Source organism: Opisthorchis viverrini (genome assembly GCF_000715545.1).
Source record: "Opisthorchis viverrini unplaced genomic scaffold opera_v5_78, whole genome shotgun sequence".
NCBI classification, from domain to species: Eukaryota; Metazoa; Platyhelminthes; class Trematoda; order Opisthorchiida; family Opisthorchiidae; genus Opisthorchis; species Opisthorchis viverrini.
Window position 1 is genome coordinate 867,910 of NW_008751734.1, and position 15,442 is coordinate 883,351.

Consider the following 15,442-nt stretch of genomic DNA (forward strand, 5'->3'; position numbering starts at 1 on the left):
GATGATGATGGTGATGATGATCAGATTCGATGTAAACACAGGGTTTATTACCGAACCGAGCAAGAATTCACAGTGATTTTGACATGACACAGACGGGAATAGCACGAGAAAGACTGCTTAAGGCACTATAGAGAAAGCGAGTTTTTTTCTGCTCTCGTCTAACAGATCGTCTGTCCCTGAAAAAGGGTTTCACACCGCGTCATGATTTACCCGAAACACCGTATGTGGTCTCTGCAAGAATAAAAATGCTGCAACTGGAATAAAACCTCCATGTTTTCAGAAGACATCTAACTTTGAGTCACTTTCCCTCTGATCTTAAAGAATCCTCCTCACTCCCTTCAGGAGGGTTTTCCCAGGCTTTCTAAAGCCACAAGGACGTGGTTGACCCCAAAAGTTAATTCACTAAGTACTTCGGACTGGTCAGCGGCGCTCATTAGCCGCACAATGCTCCTAGCTGCAAAACCTTTGCGAGTAGAGTAAAACGTTTTGCATTTTGTTGCGTATGTGCTCAAACCAAAAAACTATTCTAATCTACGTTCATAGTTTTGATGCTCACCGAATTTCATTGTCCACCAAAGCAATCATACCTCTGGTGGAATACTTTCCTAGCATCGCTGATACCCCGGGGTGTCTAGATGGGGCTCAAAAGATTGGACCCTTACTCTGAACTCAGTTGCCCGATTGCTTTAGTTCATCAAGAACACGTCATAGCTTTCGAAATTTCAATTCAGTTGTTCGAATACTGGACGCCCTGGTCAGCTGAATATACCGAGGTCGTTTGTATTCAGCGCCACGCAGTCATTAACCAGATTTAAGCTCCTGGAAAGAATTTTTTTTTTTTGGGGGGGGGGTTAGCTCTTCGTGAAACAAGGCACTCATAAGTCTTCCACAAAGAGATTATTGTCCGGATTCCGGACCATGTGTGTGTGTGTGCTGTCCATCCCCACAACATATAACTTGAAAGGATGATATCTGCCTCGCTCTTTTATCCAAAATCTCCCCCACTTACTTGGCGCAGATAAACTTGACATCTGTTATTTAATTTCAGTTGCACTGTCCCAGTGAACGCGACAACTCTTTCGGTATGTGGTCACTTTCAAAATCCACTCCCACGAATTCCAAGTGACTTAGCTGAACCGGTTTTTTAAACACGCAAACGGAAGCAAGAAAAAACACCACTTCTGATTTTGAAATTCCAATCCATAAATTACACTTTCATCTGTCATAACAGGATGCATGGAGAGAGATAGAGATGGAAATAGGTTTGTTTGACGTGATCCAGATCAGAACTCGGGCTGTATGCGCTCTCCGGTTTGCTCACTCGCTAGGGACTCGGTGGATTTCAGTACTTGTTTCGGATAGATGCATTCTGCCCGACTTATATCGACGAAGGTTTATGCATTCTATCGCATATTCTCGATCTAGACATTCGTGAACAGACTACTTGGATTTGATCACGTGATTAGTACGAAAGGGGTGGTAGGTTTACTGACATTAATTCCTCGTTCGCCGGATATCGTCTATAGTTGTTCCTTTCCTCATGCGCGGTCGCTTTGTTTGAGTCGTGTTCTCATCCGGTCCGGGTTAGACCCTATTATTTGAAGTCACCGAGTGTGACTCGCCTTCCGGTTGGTTAATTGCAGACGTCGATAGTTTTTGTGTTTTACTGTTTGCGCGAATTTTAAAAATTCAGTCCATCACATATGGTCGGTTTTTCATGGGGGCTAATCAGACTGAATTGTGTTACGACTGAGTTGCAAATCACCAAACTGAGTATAAGCGGATTATAAGAGGATTTTGAATTTTTTCATCGCCTTTGGACCTCGTTCTTAACAGTTCATCACGCACTTGAGAAAAAGCAGCACTTTCAGTTGTAGAATATCATAAACGAGAGATTCAGTTGAGTCTCTCGTGAAAACCAAATTGATTTGCAAATAAGTGTATTTTTCGAAAACAGTACAATTTGGGTTCAAGTAGATCAAAAGGTTGACGGAAACTCGGAGACTGCGCCTAGCTGATGAGCCCAAATTGGAAGGGCAAAACCGGCCGTGGGCTGTCGAAGAGTTTTCAGTAGCCTTGTGAGTAGTTTCCTTTATGAGACTGACCTTTCTTTTAGAGATGCCTCCTCTAGGAGGTAGGGCTTAGCGAGTGCTTGCCTTTCGGGGGGATTCTCATGAGCATTGTTGTGAATAAGATATAATGCCATTCGGTGTAGACTATGCAGATTTCTCTCCAGCATTCACTGACTCCCTGCACGAAGAGCGGACTTTCAGAGGAAAGTCAGCTTCATTTCTCGGCCAGTTACTCACATTTCGTGAGTAGCGAGTATATTCTGAGATTTTGCTTTCGTTCGCCAACGAATGTAAGCAGCCATTGTCATATTTACATTGGACAGCTGATCAAGCTGGTTTGGTTAATTCCTAATTATCAATGTTGAACAGCTCAGATTTTATTCATCAATTATACTAAGCCCGATTTCAGATAGGAGTAGAAACTGGGAACCGTGCCCACTGTTGTTTTTTCATGAAACTTAATCTTCGTTACATATGTCACTGTCACCTCTGTATCGACTTTTGCGTTCACACTGCCAATTTCGGTGCTCCCGTCGACTGTGCTACGAACTGGATGATTTTGACACCACTGTTTGAGTTCTGACGCAGTAGTGGTTTTCTTGAAAGTATTTTCACAGAGAAACCAGTTTTCTGGAGGTGCAACAATAGTTGTGCTCATCAGACATGATTTCGCTAGATGCTGCTGTGTAAAAAGTACTGGTTCTTGCTTCTCGGCTTGTTGTCCCACCCAATACCTTTATCGGAGACAAAAGGGAAACAGTATTTACAGGGTTGTCGCGGGATTCTCCAATAGGGTCGCAGCAGAATGGACGTGCTGGGGCTATAAGCGCCTAGCTGAAAATGCTAGGTCCTGATTGGCCGAAATTTCAACCAATCATAGGGAGCCATCGTATTACCCATAGCTGATATTCGGCTGTTTGGAGCTTCTGGCTTCCGGTCACCTTTCCTTTATAAAAGACAGCTGTTATCATTTGTTGCCAGTGATATTACTGGTCTGTGATCTGGCATAGATGGAGTTGGCCATGCTCTTCACTTCAGAGTTATGGGGAAGTTGTCCGGTTTTCAAATTATCGTGGTTCCTTTGTGGACCACAGTCTGCTGGCTTGAGTTTAATCGTGTTGCGCAATCAGTCTTTACAACTGGTCTTTTATCTAGACCTAACGAAGCAGTCAAAGCCTAAACAGAAACTGTTTACCAGCGCTTAATCTGGGTGTGTTCACGGGCCTGGGCAAAAACTATTTTGGAGGCCCCCTTGATTTCAAGGAGCCTTTTCGAGGGAACCTTTTCAACTCGTTCGGATTAACCAGTTATGTTTCAAGATCCAAGATCAGCAGTGCAAATCTCACGCAGTTTCGACCCGGCAGCTTTCCGGCCGGGGGTCGAACACCTGATCAGTAGTGTGATTAGTCCTCAGTTAGACAGAACATTGTGCAACTCATCTTTCAATCAAGAAAGCCACATAACGCGGTCATGCATTAATAGGCTCTTCGAGTGGCGATTGTCGGTTGGAACCTTCATTGAACTTGTGAAATTACTCTCCTTCTCAGCCTTTTGTAGACTGATGTTTGTGTGAAAGGACCTTGTTATTTCTAACTGAGATTTTGCCTCACTGACGGGGCGGATAACAATTACAAAATCCCCTCACAGTATGATTATTCGGCATCCTCTGGCCTGTATTCAGGTTGAAGGCTGATGAAGTGACTTACAGATCTTTGGCACTCTGACTGAGGCACTTCAAATGACCTGAAAACTTTAGATTTTTGTTCCTTGTCACACCACTCTCGATTGAACGGTGGTCCTCCTGCTCTGGCGTAATTATTCCGGTGAGTCCACACCGAAGGGATGCAGCACAGGACTCTAGTTTCGCTCTCATTAGAGCTTATGTCAGCAGCGCATATCCAACGGCCGTGCCGGCGATCGAACCCCGGACATCTTACGTGCGAGACGAGTGTGTAACCATTCTTCACCAACGCACGTTGGACTCATCCGAATTTTCACATCTAAACAGGCGAACGTGTTCGCATTTGAGCGATGTGATTAGTGTGCCCGGGTCATCGAACGACAACCCATCAACTGTCCTGGTTGTGACGATCAATCGACCCGCCAGTCAGGTAGCGTGACACACGCTTGAAACCCACTGGACAACCTTTTGGTTGCAGCTTTGGGGTTTTGCGGGATAGGTATTTTGTTCAAACTCTCGTATGAACGAGAGTGAACTGGAGGACAACCGTTCAAACGAGAGTGGTGTGACTACGAACAAAAATAACCTATCCCGCAAAACCCCAGATTATTTTTGGAAATTTGGTAAAGTGAGTGTCTCTCACCTGAGAGTGCTCGGGTTGAAAATGTGAACTTTTGACAGCAACGTCACGATGGACTCGAGTCCCTTTGTGATTCTCCACGAAAGTTCGTTTAGTGACGGATGGGTTTCCTAACCCTTTCGTACATTTCTTTTTTGTCATTCAGACGGTGTTTCCATCATCCAAGCCTGAACGATTGCTAGATTTGAAATCAACCGTGGATTTACTGACCAGTATCACCTTCTTCCGGCTCAAGGTAAGCCCCTGTTGTTTGTGGCCATTTATGGGTTTATCCTGGTGGTCTGATAAATTGGAACAACGTGGGAAACGTTCTATCACAATTTCAGTCGGTTTGATTGGAACTGGCACGGTTTTTCCCGCCTTTTGCAACTTCCAATTCAACGGTTTGTAATACAGGGTCACAAAAACATTGTTCGACACCATAGCAATGGTACCATTGTCATTCCAAAAAATCGGGATCGCTGATGCTGATGAGTAGATCAGTTGATCTTGCTTTGATGGCATATTCTATCCGAAATTTTCGCATTGTTTTCCAAAGGATCTCCTTGCCGCGATTCCGCTGGAGCAACTGTAGCTCAGGTAAAAATTGAAGGTGCCTGTTGCAAGTGGATTCATTCGGGTTCACGAGACCACTGGCGAGGCTGAACACGAACTCGGTCGATTAGACTATGCTATGATCCTCTATGTTGCACATGAAACCCGTAGTTGTAAACAGCTGCCTGGGCAGTCCTTCCCTTGTTCCAGATCGAGCAGCAAGTTGGACCTCAATATCATCAAAACTGGATTTAAAATTCCGATATTCAAATAAAAAATATGATCACTGCTCCACTTCCTCACACTGGATAAAACTGGGCGTGAACAGCGGAACGCGTTTGCGCCCGAATGAATTGTGTGGTTTGCCTGGAGCGATGACAAATTAACTGTTTTGCTTTGTCGATTGCCAACTATTATCTACCATAAGGTAATTGGTGGAAGATTTGAAATCGGTTTAGGCAAGTCACACGTTCTTGTTGCTGTAACGCTGAATGAAAGATGGAAAAGGCGAAAAGTGTATGGCAGACCCTTTCCACATTAATCAATATCTCCAGGGATCATTTGTTTTGGTGCTTATTGGGGGTGGTGTGTGCGACAACTCCAGGAAAGCTCTTAAAATTGCTTTTCTGTGAGTGGAGGTTTTACAATTGAATGTTGTCGGATCAGGTTCAGCAACCTGAATAGTTGCTAGGGCAACTACATGGTGTCTCGTTTATGAATCCAGAGATAGTCTTTAAATTGTGTGACAGCATACATGAGATATTATCGATTGAACCCACTGTCCGTGCTGTCTGATATGCGAATGAGTGATCTCGCCAAGGTCAGTTTCTCATTACGAAAACCTGGACTGAAGAAATGCACCAAAGGTCGTGTAGCTCACAGTAGCTGTGGCAACTTGATACCCCTGTAAGTGAAGCCAGTGAAGCGAGTTAATCGCACTGCTGGTCAGCTGGCCGAACGGTTAAGTGGCTAGGAGGTCTCGCGTTCGAGGCTCTCTGGAGCTTCGCGAGATGCGCTGTTGGTGTCCAACTAGGATGAAACAGCTGTACAGTGCTTCTCGGCTTTTTTGCATGGATTTCCCGCGCTTACAGGACGAAATCTCCACAAACATTGCTAACATTACCAATAATCCCCTCGTCTGAAAGTACAGACTGAAGTTCGCCGTTAGCTGAAGCACCAAAGCACAACTTATACGGATCAATTGTGTTCAGAGCAACGCGGTGTGCCTCTGTCCAAAACTGGTCCGACCAATCGGAGTCCGCGGACTCCATTCCCGTTTCGGACATACAGCTTTCTGGTTGTTCCGAGTTTACTTGAAATCTATACACCAATCACAAAAGAGGCACGACCAATAGGCTTTCAGAAACGATACGTGCTAACCTAAAAATTCGTCGGCAGCCCACGACCGGTTTCGCCTTTCTTAGGGCTCATCAGGTAGGCGCAGTCCCCGAGTTTCCGTCAACCTTATGTTCTACTTGGAACCAAATTGCACGAAATTAGCGAATGTACACTCATTTGCGAACTAATTCGATTTTCCGAGAGACTCATCTGGAACGCGGATAAATCTCTCGTTTGTGATGTTTCCAGGCATTACGAATATATGTGTATCGCGATATCTCGAATATCGTAGCGACTAATATATGAGGTGGCCTGGTGCAGCACATTCAGTTGCCTGGAAACATCACAACCGAGAGATTCAGTTGGGTTCCAGATGAGTCATTCAGTTGCCTGGAAACATCACAACCGAGAGATTCAGCTGGGTTCCAGATGAGTCTCTCGAAAGAACCAAATTAGTTTGCAAATGAGTGTATTTCGCTAGATACGTGATAAGTTTCGCTCCTGTAGTCATCTTCTGCCCCGAAATTTATACGAAGCGTCACGTCCTTGTTTAAAATCACCATGTAGTAACGGTATTTTTATCAGCTTAGTTCTCGGTCTGAGCCCCACAAGCTAGCGTTCACATCAAAACGACCACCAAAGGTGCACAGGGTATATTAATGCCCAAAACGAGGTCAGGAACAGTTGTACAGCGCTTCATATATATAGCGTAGGCGGAAACTCTGACGCATTCTGGATGCGGCATTGGCAACCGGCATTAGGCCGATATTGGGCCAGGATTGGCTGTTGGGTCCAGACTTTCGACCAATCAGATCTCGGCTTGATGCCGGACCAACAAGCGTCCCAAATTCTCGGCCAATCTGGCGTGGGATGGACTTCTCAGCCGCCGCAGCACCTGAGTGCGAGTGGTAAAGCGGGATCCGTGTGGAAGTCCGCCCAACACACCACAGGCTGTGTTTCGGAGTTGCTAGTCTCCTCGAATGCCGAATTCTCAAATGAAAGGGGCCAGGGGAATGTCTTGCTTCCTGAGCAGATTACTTACAGTCGTACCGGAAAGAACAAAATATCTTCTTTGTCACTAAATGCTACATGCACTGAGGCTAACTCTCGCGTAATCAAAGCTTTTCAATTCCAGGTTCAAGAGCTGACCTCTCCTCCTCGAACCGGTCAAATCCTCCGTGAATGCATCGCGGCCTGCATTCATGCCACCTATCAGTGTTTATGTGAAAATGTGCATGAACTGTATGGTAAAAGCCTTCAGGTGAGTTCGATTCTCCTGGTTACTCTCGAGAGATAAATAAGTTTAGTGTTTGCTGATATTCCTGAAAACTGTATAGTCCGGTTTGACTGGATGTTCTGTCCGCAAACACACACGTCACAATGATTCCTTGGAGAGAGGCCATGGGTCAGTTGAGTCTCTTCCGTGTCTTCTAGTGAATTTACCTGCTAACGTTAATATGGGGGTTGAATGGGGCTAAGTGATGCTTTGAGACAAACTTCTTGGCCACTGGATGAGCTGAGTAGCTTCCGCTTGGAACTATGAGCGCTTTTCCAACGTCCTGAAACTAGGTAGTTCCAAGTCACAGTTTCGCACGTTGCAACACAAAATTTGTTCGTCACGGAGAATGGAATTCTTCTTGGCTTGGAAATGGGGACACTTTAGTAGCAGCAAAATGTGCTGAAAAGAAAGAAAATGGATTTCATTTTTTTATTGCAGCTCAAACGGACTGAACGTGTTGGACTGACGGTCACGTGTACGCTGTCACGAGATGTATCCCTTGAAATACGTGGTTGTTTCCAGTATATCGTGATACCTGGTCGAGCCCATGATCCTTCACTTTGAGTGTGACACCTCCTCTGGTGGTTCTTTCATATTCGACAAATCCCGCACAGATGTAACAGTGGGTCCTCGATGGGGCCCCTTTTTGAGGGTTTCCTTTGATAAAACTATTGCACCTGGCTGCACCTTTAAGTCTTTTCCAGTGTACTTTGACACAGTTCATTTCATTATCACATTCTTAAGGGTAACAAGACCAGCGTTGACACTAGTAGTTTGAGAGAGGGAGAGCTTTGACAAGAAATATGGAGTAGTCACCTTAGCCGGTGCGTTCTGATCAACTACTCAGTAGGTGTTTCACTACCAGAGACCATCCGAGTTTTTCCGACGTTGAAAGCGCAGAACACAAGCGTATTGTGCGGCGTAAGTTTTCGGACGCTCAGTGTATGAATCACCTGTGTAATATAGGAAGATTGTATTATGAGAAGGGCCATCTTCGAGGACGTATGAACCTTTTTCTGAGTGATAAAATGACAAATAACTGGGCACTCAGGTGGAGGAAGTTTTTTTAGGTTCAACGCACCAGCGACCGATATAAGATGGCGCTATATGCTCTCAAGTGCGAGGTATTCACACACTATTGTTTAGCCGCTCGTGGCACTCCTGCGAATGGTCAAAACCTTACTCATCCTGGGAGTTCTTCCCTCGGGGGTACCCCATTTCCCCATACCTCTCACATAACTTTGAAACGAAAATTTCGTCCTTTTCTCAGAGTCTTTTTTTCTGGGTGTCCTACTGAGGACTGGAATTGTATCCAGTTGTTTATCCTCAACGTTTCACTCATCGGAATCGACAAAGAAATGGTCTGAATTATCCTAAATTGTACAGCTGAGCCGTGGAAAATACCGGTGGATAGCCATCGAACCAGTAGGCAAATCACAGGATGTTAACCGCTGAAATAGCCAATTGATATCCAAACGACCTTGCAACCCTAACGGAGTTTTTCTATCCGCCTGATCGATCAGTTTGTGAGACCAGCTGTTGAGTCCGCTCATCCTACACTTTTTGATCTATCAGTAATGTTTTTACAGTATGGTTTTGCGAATCCGTAGGGTGGCCGAATGGACAGAAAAACAGCCAAATTTATCGACTGGTGTATTGAACTCCCCAACTACGAGTTGTGCAGGGTAAACGTTCATATTTGTATCATGATATGAGCATAACATCCGTTCATTCTTTCATAGGGTTCCAACTCCACCGAGCAGACTGCGACCGATGTTGCTGACGGGGTAAACGGTGGTATCGGCACAGACAGTGACGCGCCAGAGGATACAACTCGCTCATTGACCTATTGGCATCGATTAATTACATTGATTGTATCAGTTCTGGAAGATGATCGGAAACACTACGCACCAGTGCTCAATCAGTAAGTCTTTGGTAGTTGCCTGTTTACCCCATCAATTATCGATTTGTTTTTGACCGCCTCTGGCACGTTTCCACACTTCGCGTGGTTGTGCGAAAAGAGAAAGTCGATCGACTGGCGTATGAAGCACGTGACCAAGCCAGCGAGATGGGACACATCAGTGGCTACATACATTGTCAGACCTGGCCCAGTTGTGCTCTCTTCCCAATCTCTCCAATGGAAAGGCCCCTGACACCCCCGATCGACTGGCGTATGAAGCACGTGACCAAGCCAGCGAGATGGGACACATCAGTGGCTACATACATTGTCAGACCTGGCCCAGTTGTGCTCTCTTCCCAATCTCTCCAATGGAAAGGCCCCTGACACCCCTGGATTTACGAATTAATTATACCAGTTCATCTCCAATGTGTATCTACCTTTCACACCTTAAGTAATCGGCGAACAAAACTGGGGCAGCTACAACTACTGTAAGACAAGTATGCGGTTCTTACAGCTGATAATGATGATGAATCATCGAATAGTGGGATTTCAGGTGGATAAGAAAAACGCATCCTGGATTACACCATTCAAATATCAGGTATATCGACCATGTCAAGACAGGTTGATACCACAGTCAGTAACGCTAGGCGACCGATTAATGGCCATAAAGTGGCGAACAATCCGAGCAGCACATTCAATCAAACTGGCGTTTCTAACTATCACTAGGTAGACCTATTCCACGAAACCTAATTAGACCTTTTTGTTATTCGAATGACATTTCAGACATGGGTGAAGTTTTGCTCTCAGTGGTCTCGTATTAACACAAAATGAGTGCCTGTTTGCCATTACTTATCCGGATAATCTGACCACTTTCTTGTCTTATGGTCGATACATTTGAAGGAAAGATGGGATGGGTGGGAAGAATGAATCGGTCTGAACCGTGCACAGCGGTCAAAGGCAGTGAACGTGCTCGTCAACACGTGATGTACAAGTCACCTGGGATCGGAAATCGATAACCCAGCTGACAAGGCTTCCAGCATCTTTGTAGAGCGCTTTTAAACAAAGAATCGATGCGTGTAGATATATGTGGCATTGTCTCACTAGTCACTAGTGTCCCTGATCTAACGTTTCTGTGTATCATTCTGTATCATTTCGTTCTAACATTGAAGTGATGCCCGGGAGCACACAAATGAGCTTGGATAGAGTTCTTCATTCTGGGATCATGTTGGGACATGTTTGGACATCCTCTTAGATGGTTACTTGGTGATTCGACCAGTTGCCTGAGTTCACAGGGGTAGAACTTTTACCGAATCGGTCTGACCTCGAGGTGCTATCACCTGGGGCGACTAGCGGGGAAGGCTTTCAAAAGAACTCAAGGATACCCAACCTGAATTTCACTGGCTGAGTAATCTTCTGAAAGCAGGCAAAAAAGTGCACAGACGTCTCAGATACATCGTGCATAACATGTTTCACTAAGCTGATTGTGCCTCTCCATTTGTAGTCCTCCCCCCCCCACCACAATTCTGACTCCTCAGTCAAGGTGCCATCTCAGAAAAATTGCTGTCACACAAGAAATGTACCAGGTTACAATTAACTCTAATTGGGACGAGGCTGTCGAAACATATATTTCGCCGTTCATGGTATAGGGTCCCTTCGAGTCTAGATACCCAGCATATTTTGAAATGGAATTCAAATCTCCTACTGGAGACATCAGTTAACTAAGATATTCGGATTTGTACGTCGAAAATTATCAAAAATGTGGGTAGGACAAACTGACAAATTTCAAATTCGTTGGCCCAAAAAGCTGAACTTTGTTATTTGGCATTCTACGACGGTTTAGCGATATTGATTGGAAAATACAGTCATTAGTCACCTCATTCATCCGTGGATAGAAAGAAGTCTGGTAGAGGGGACGTTAAGTGTACAACGTAAAACGGGCCGTTGGTTTGTTTGCTGAGCTGGGCGGTTTGGTTGCCCACGTTTCCGGGGTACACAGTGAAAATTCATCCAGAGGTAACATTTTGCTGTCTAAAATGCTACTATTTTTCAATTTGTCATAAAAAAACGTGTCTGAGTTACAAGATATCAACAGTAGTACGTGATGGAATTAATTACAAATCAGAGGACACAAGATGGCAACTAAGTGGAAAGGGCTGAATGAAAGTGGTTCTTGACGGTCTCGGGGCTAGCGAGGTCACGAGCCAAAAGTGGAATGTTTATACTTTTCTACCAGAAAGGAAGTGTGTGTCAAGACATTCGTAGTACGGTTGCAAAACCTTACCGATGAGAGGTCTGATTGACGAGGTCGAAAAGCGCCACTGTGCTGAAGTGAGTGAAGTTGTGAACGGCCGGGCCTCGTTTGAGCAGTCGAAAGTGTTTCTCAAATGGATCAGTGAAAACGGCAGGGTAGAGGAACAGAATAACAGGAGACACACACGAGTACACTGCCTTACATACAGAAATGTGTGACAACAAAATTAGTGTGGTTCCCCTAGGGAGAACCGAAGTTGTTTCAACCCGAGTAGCTCAAGTCAAACTGAAGACAAAGCTTTCTCCTAGGTATTTGAGTCAGTATGTACAGCCCCACAAGTGAGTAGCTTTTCCTCAAAGTCCTCCATATGAGGATTAATAACCAAAGAGATTTCAAAGCGTCATATTTATCGAAATACACTCATTTGCAAACGAATTTGGTTTTGCGAGAGTCTCACCTAGAACCCAAATGGATCTCTCGTTTATGATGCTCTCAGGCAACTGAATGTGCTGCACCAGGCCGCCTCATGTTTCGGTCGCTACGATATTCGAGATATCGCGATACATGTGAATTAATAAAGTGCTACTCATAAGGTCGCTGAGAATTGGTCGACGGCCCACGACCGGTTTCGCTCTTCTTGGGGCTTATGGGTTAGGTGAAACCAAGCTCTATCAAAGGTGCGGTGAACTAGGTTAAACGCTGGTTCGTTCCCTAGAGAGCTGTGATAGCAGCACGGAAACATTGAAAAATCAGAGTAATATCTTTGGGATTTCGAACCCTCGAGGAACGCTGCCTCTGTCCATTGGAAAGTCCTAAATATTTCACATTAGGCGATAATTATTTTTCAGCTATGCGTTCAGCTTTGTTTGAATGCAGAAAATTTTCCCTAAGAGGCTTGCGAGCAAGCCTATATGGTTTCCCTCAGGGTCGGGTGGCATATTCGCACCAGGGGGATACCGACACAAAGGTGGAAGACACATGGTAACTCTGGGGGGCTTCTTTCTGCAAATCAGGGCATGGTTGGTGAGAGGCCTGTTGTAGTCTCGTTAGGGAGGCGCGGACTTCTCTGTCGAGTAATTTTAAGTCTTCTGATTGATTTTGATGCTACCTCTCTTTTTACTTGCCACTGACGGGTTGTCGTTAATTAGAAGTAAGCTGAATAGTTTGTCATGATGTTAATTACGACAGCTTGGTTTCTATCCTTTCAGCAATCCAACTACAATTTCATCCTGAAAATGAAGTTATTGTATACGAAAAAAGAAGCATCGTTTAGCTCTCTTATCCCTTCAGGAATGTGCATCTCCCTGAGGAGTCACTCAACGCACCGAATTTCTTGTGCGTGAGTAAAGCATGAGTGGTGACGCGTCCTTTCCGTTTGGCCAACTGCTGAATGTCATTGCTTTGAATCACCAACCTGGAGAAAGTGGGTTCAAATCTGCTCAGGGCTTTGCGAGACTCACAGTGCTGCTAGGTTCCACTAACGACAAAAGCACCTCTTGGATTTCCGCATAGACTGACTCTGCTTTCAGACTATATCCTGGATTCAACTGTGTCCACGCTGAAGATTGATGGGAATGGGGAAACCGCGCCTACTTGGTAAGCCCCAGGGAGGGCAAAACCGCGGGTGGGATGTCGGAGATATTTCAGCGACCTTATGAGTAGTATCTCCTGTTGACAAAATCTATATTCACTTTACTCGCCACCTGCCACCCGCCTGCGACTAAAATTAAACCACTCAACCCAAACTTCAGCAATATAGGTTTAAATAGCTCACTCATGAACTGCACTGTCGGATGTTTTTTACTGCAAGCCGATTCAACCTGCCATTGGGCACAGTGAATGCATTTCACTGGTATAGTAACGGTCATGCCAATGCAAATCAATGTTGGCGCGCAAAACAACCAAAACAATTGATTGGGATCCATTAGCCACACAATACTCTCAGCTTCAAAATATTTACGAGTGTAGTAAAACTTTTTGCGCCTAAATGTTGCATTTTGTTGCGTATGTGCTCAAACCAAAAACCATTCTTATCTACGTTCATGTTTCTTCAGCTCACCAAATTTAATTGTCCACTGAAGCAGTCATTCCTCTGGAGGAAAACGTTTAGTGGAATACTTTCCTAGCGTCGCAGAGATTCTGAGATGCCTAAATGGGACTCAAAAGGTTGGACTGGTACTCTGCATTCAAGTGCTCGATTGCTTTAGACCATCAAGGACGCGTAATAGCCTTCGGAAATTCCATTCCATTGTGCGAATACTGAGCACCAAATTGATGAGTGGTCAAGGCGCGAACTTACTGAGGGCGGTTCGAATCCGATCTCTGCATCTCGAATATTTCTGGATCGCTCGGGCATTCCAATAGTACCTCAGCTCTCCTGCTTTCTTCAGAGGGCATGGTAGTTAGGCACCGAAAAGTGCCTTCATCCCTCCAAAACCCAAATCAACAGGTTCTAATCCTCAACTTTACTATATGAGAGAGAGAGAGAGTAGGTAATCACAGTAACCACGACCTTTTCATTTATATCGTATCCTTTATAGAGCATTTTCCCCACCGTTCACTTATATTTCGGTCTACCGGAAAGTTTATCGATTTTCAACTAACCCTCGCGGTAGACAGAGGTTGACTATCATCCATCATGTTTTTGCCGAAAGGCGATACCACGTGTGATTCTCTGAGGTGCTTCCATTGTCAGGCGTAAAAAAATGTTTCACCTACAACACCGGGAGTTAAATGCTAGGAACACCTTTCCGGTCTGGGACTATACCCACTTTTATTTGTTAAAATTCATAGTGGCGAGAGCATTTTCGCCATCGCTACGCTGCGACAAACCAGCGATAAAATGAATGCTAAGCAGCAAAGCACAGCACTCTTCGCTCATTAATATATCCACCGGATGATGATGTACAGATGTTGAGGACTTTTTGAACGAAGTTAGGTGATTAAGGTGGAGAACTACCCGAAATTTTTCCGGTCTCATAGAGATCCTCTCACTTGACATGGTATCATCGACTGTCTACGTAGAATTGCATCAACGTACATCAACTGAGTTAGTGGAGTATGGAGAAACAAGGGATTAACGAGAGAATCTTCAGTACTTGTTAATGTCCAAGTTAGCACCATTTCACTTGGTGTGGTACAGATCGTCTTCTACCTACTTACGCGGGGTAAATGTCACGTGATATCATGTGCCATGATAAGTCCCTCCCCAATAGTTTTGGACTAGATTTAGTCAAGGCTTCAAAATTTACAAAGGGTCCGCCTTATTGGAAGAGTTCTTCTGGCTCAGATGTTGTTATCTCGCATCCAGTCCCTTAGAAGCACCCTAGTAGCAAATCTGTTTATAGACTTCTATTCCACAACTGCCCATTTGCCCTATATTACTGTCAAAGACAAATCCTGTTGGATTACCACAGATGATTTTTTGTATCCCGTTCGGCTTGCTGTCTATATCGATTTTTGGAAAGCCGCTTACAGGCTCAGTATTCCCCCCCCCCCCCCGATCCGCCTTTTGATCACTTTGTTTTGTTCACCTGGCTTTCTGACTACCAGACTACATCGATAGTTTTGTAGTCCAGATGCTAAACTTGCATACATTGGAAATCTAATTAGTGAATATTCCGCCTCCTCAGATTAAATTAAGCCGTGCTTTGATTTACTTTATTCTGACGCTTGGCTAATGCATCATCAGACAGCTACTGACCAGTCGGGTGAAAAATGTGCATAGTCGTGGGCGGTGGCGTAAAA

The 15,442-nt window shown here is 44.8% G+C and overlaps 2 protein-coding genes across 2 annotated transcripts in view; one reads left to right on the forward strand and one right to left on the reverse strand.

The window, feature by feature from the left end:
- T265_04621 (hypothetical protein) overlaps window positions 1-15,442 on the forward strand; it is a gene marked incomplete at both ends in the record, with an annotated part of 81,599 nt that overhangs the window by 35,123 nt on the left and 31,034 nt on the right. The window contains 3 exons of the mRNA XM_009169403.1: window positions 4,539-4,628; window positions 7,401-7,526; window positions 9,287-9,468. Coding sequence (XP_009167667.1) covers window positions 4,539-4,628; window positions 7,401-7,526; window positions 9,287-9,468 — 398 coding nt within the window. The remainder of the gene's footprint in view (window positions 1-4,538; window positions 4,629-7,400; window positions 7,527-9,286; window positions 9,469-15,442) is intronic.
- The window catches only part of T265_04620 (hypothetical protein), a gene marked incomplete at both ends in the record, with an annotated part of 21,189 nt that continues 12,686 nt past the window's right edge, over window positions 6,940-15,442 (reverse strand). Inside the window, one exon of the mRNA XM_009169402.1 lies at window positions 6,940-7,160. Within this exon, the coding sequence (XP_009167666.1) occupies window positions 6,940-7,160 (221 nt within the window). The remainder of the gene's footprint in view (window positions 7,161-15,442) is intronic.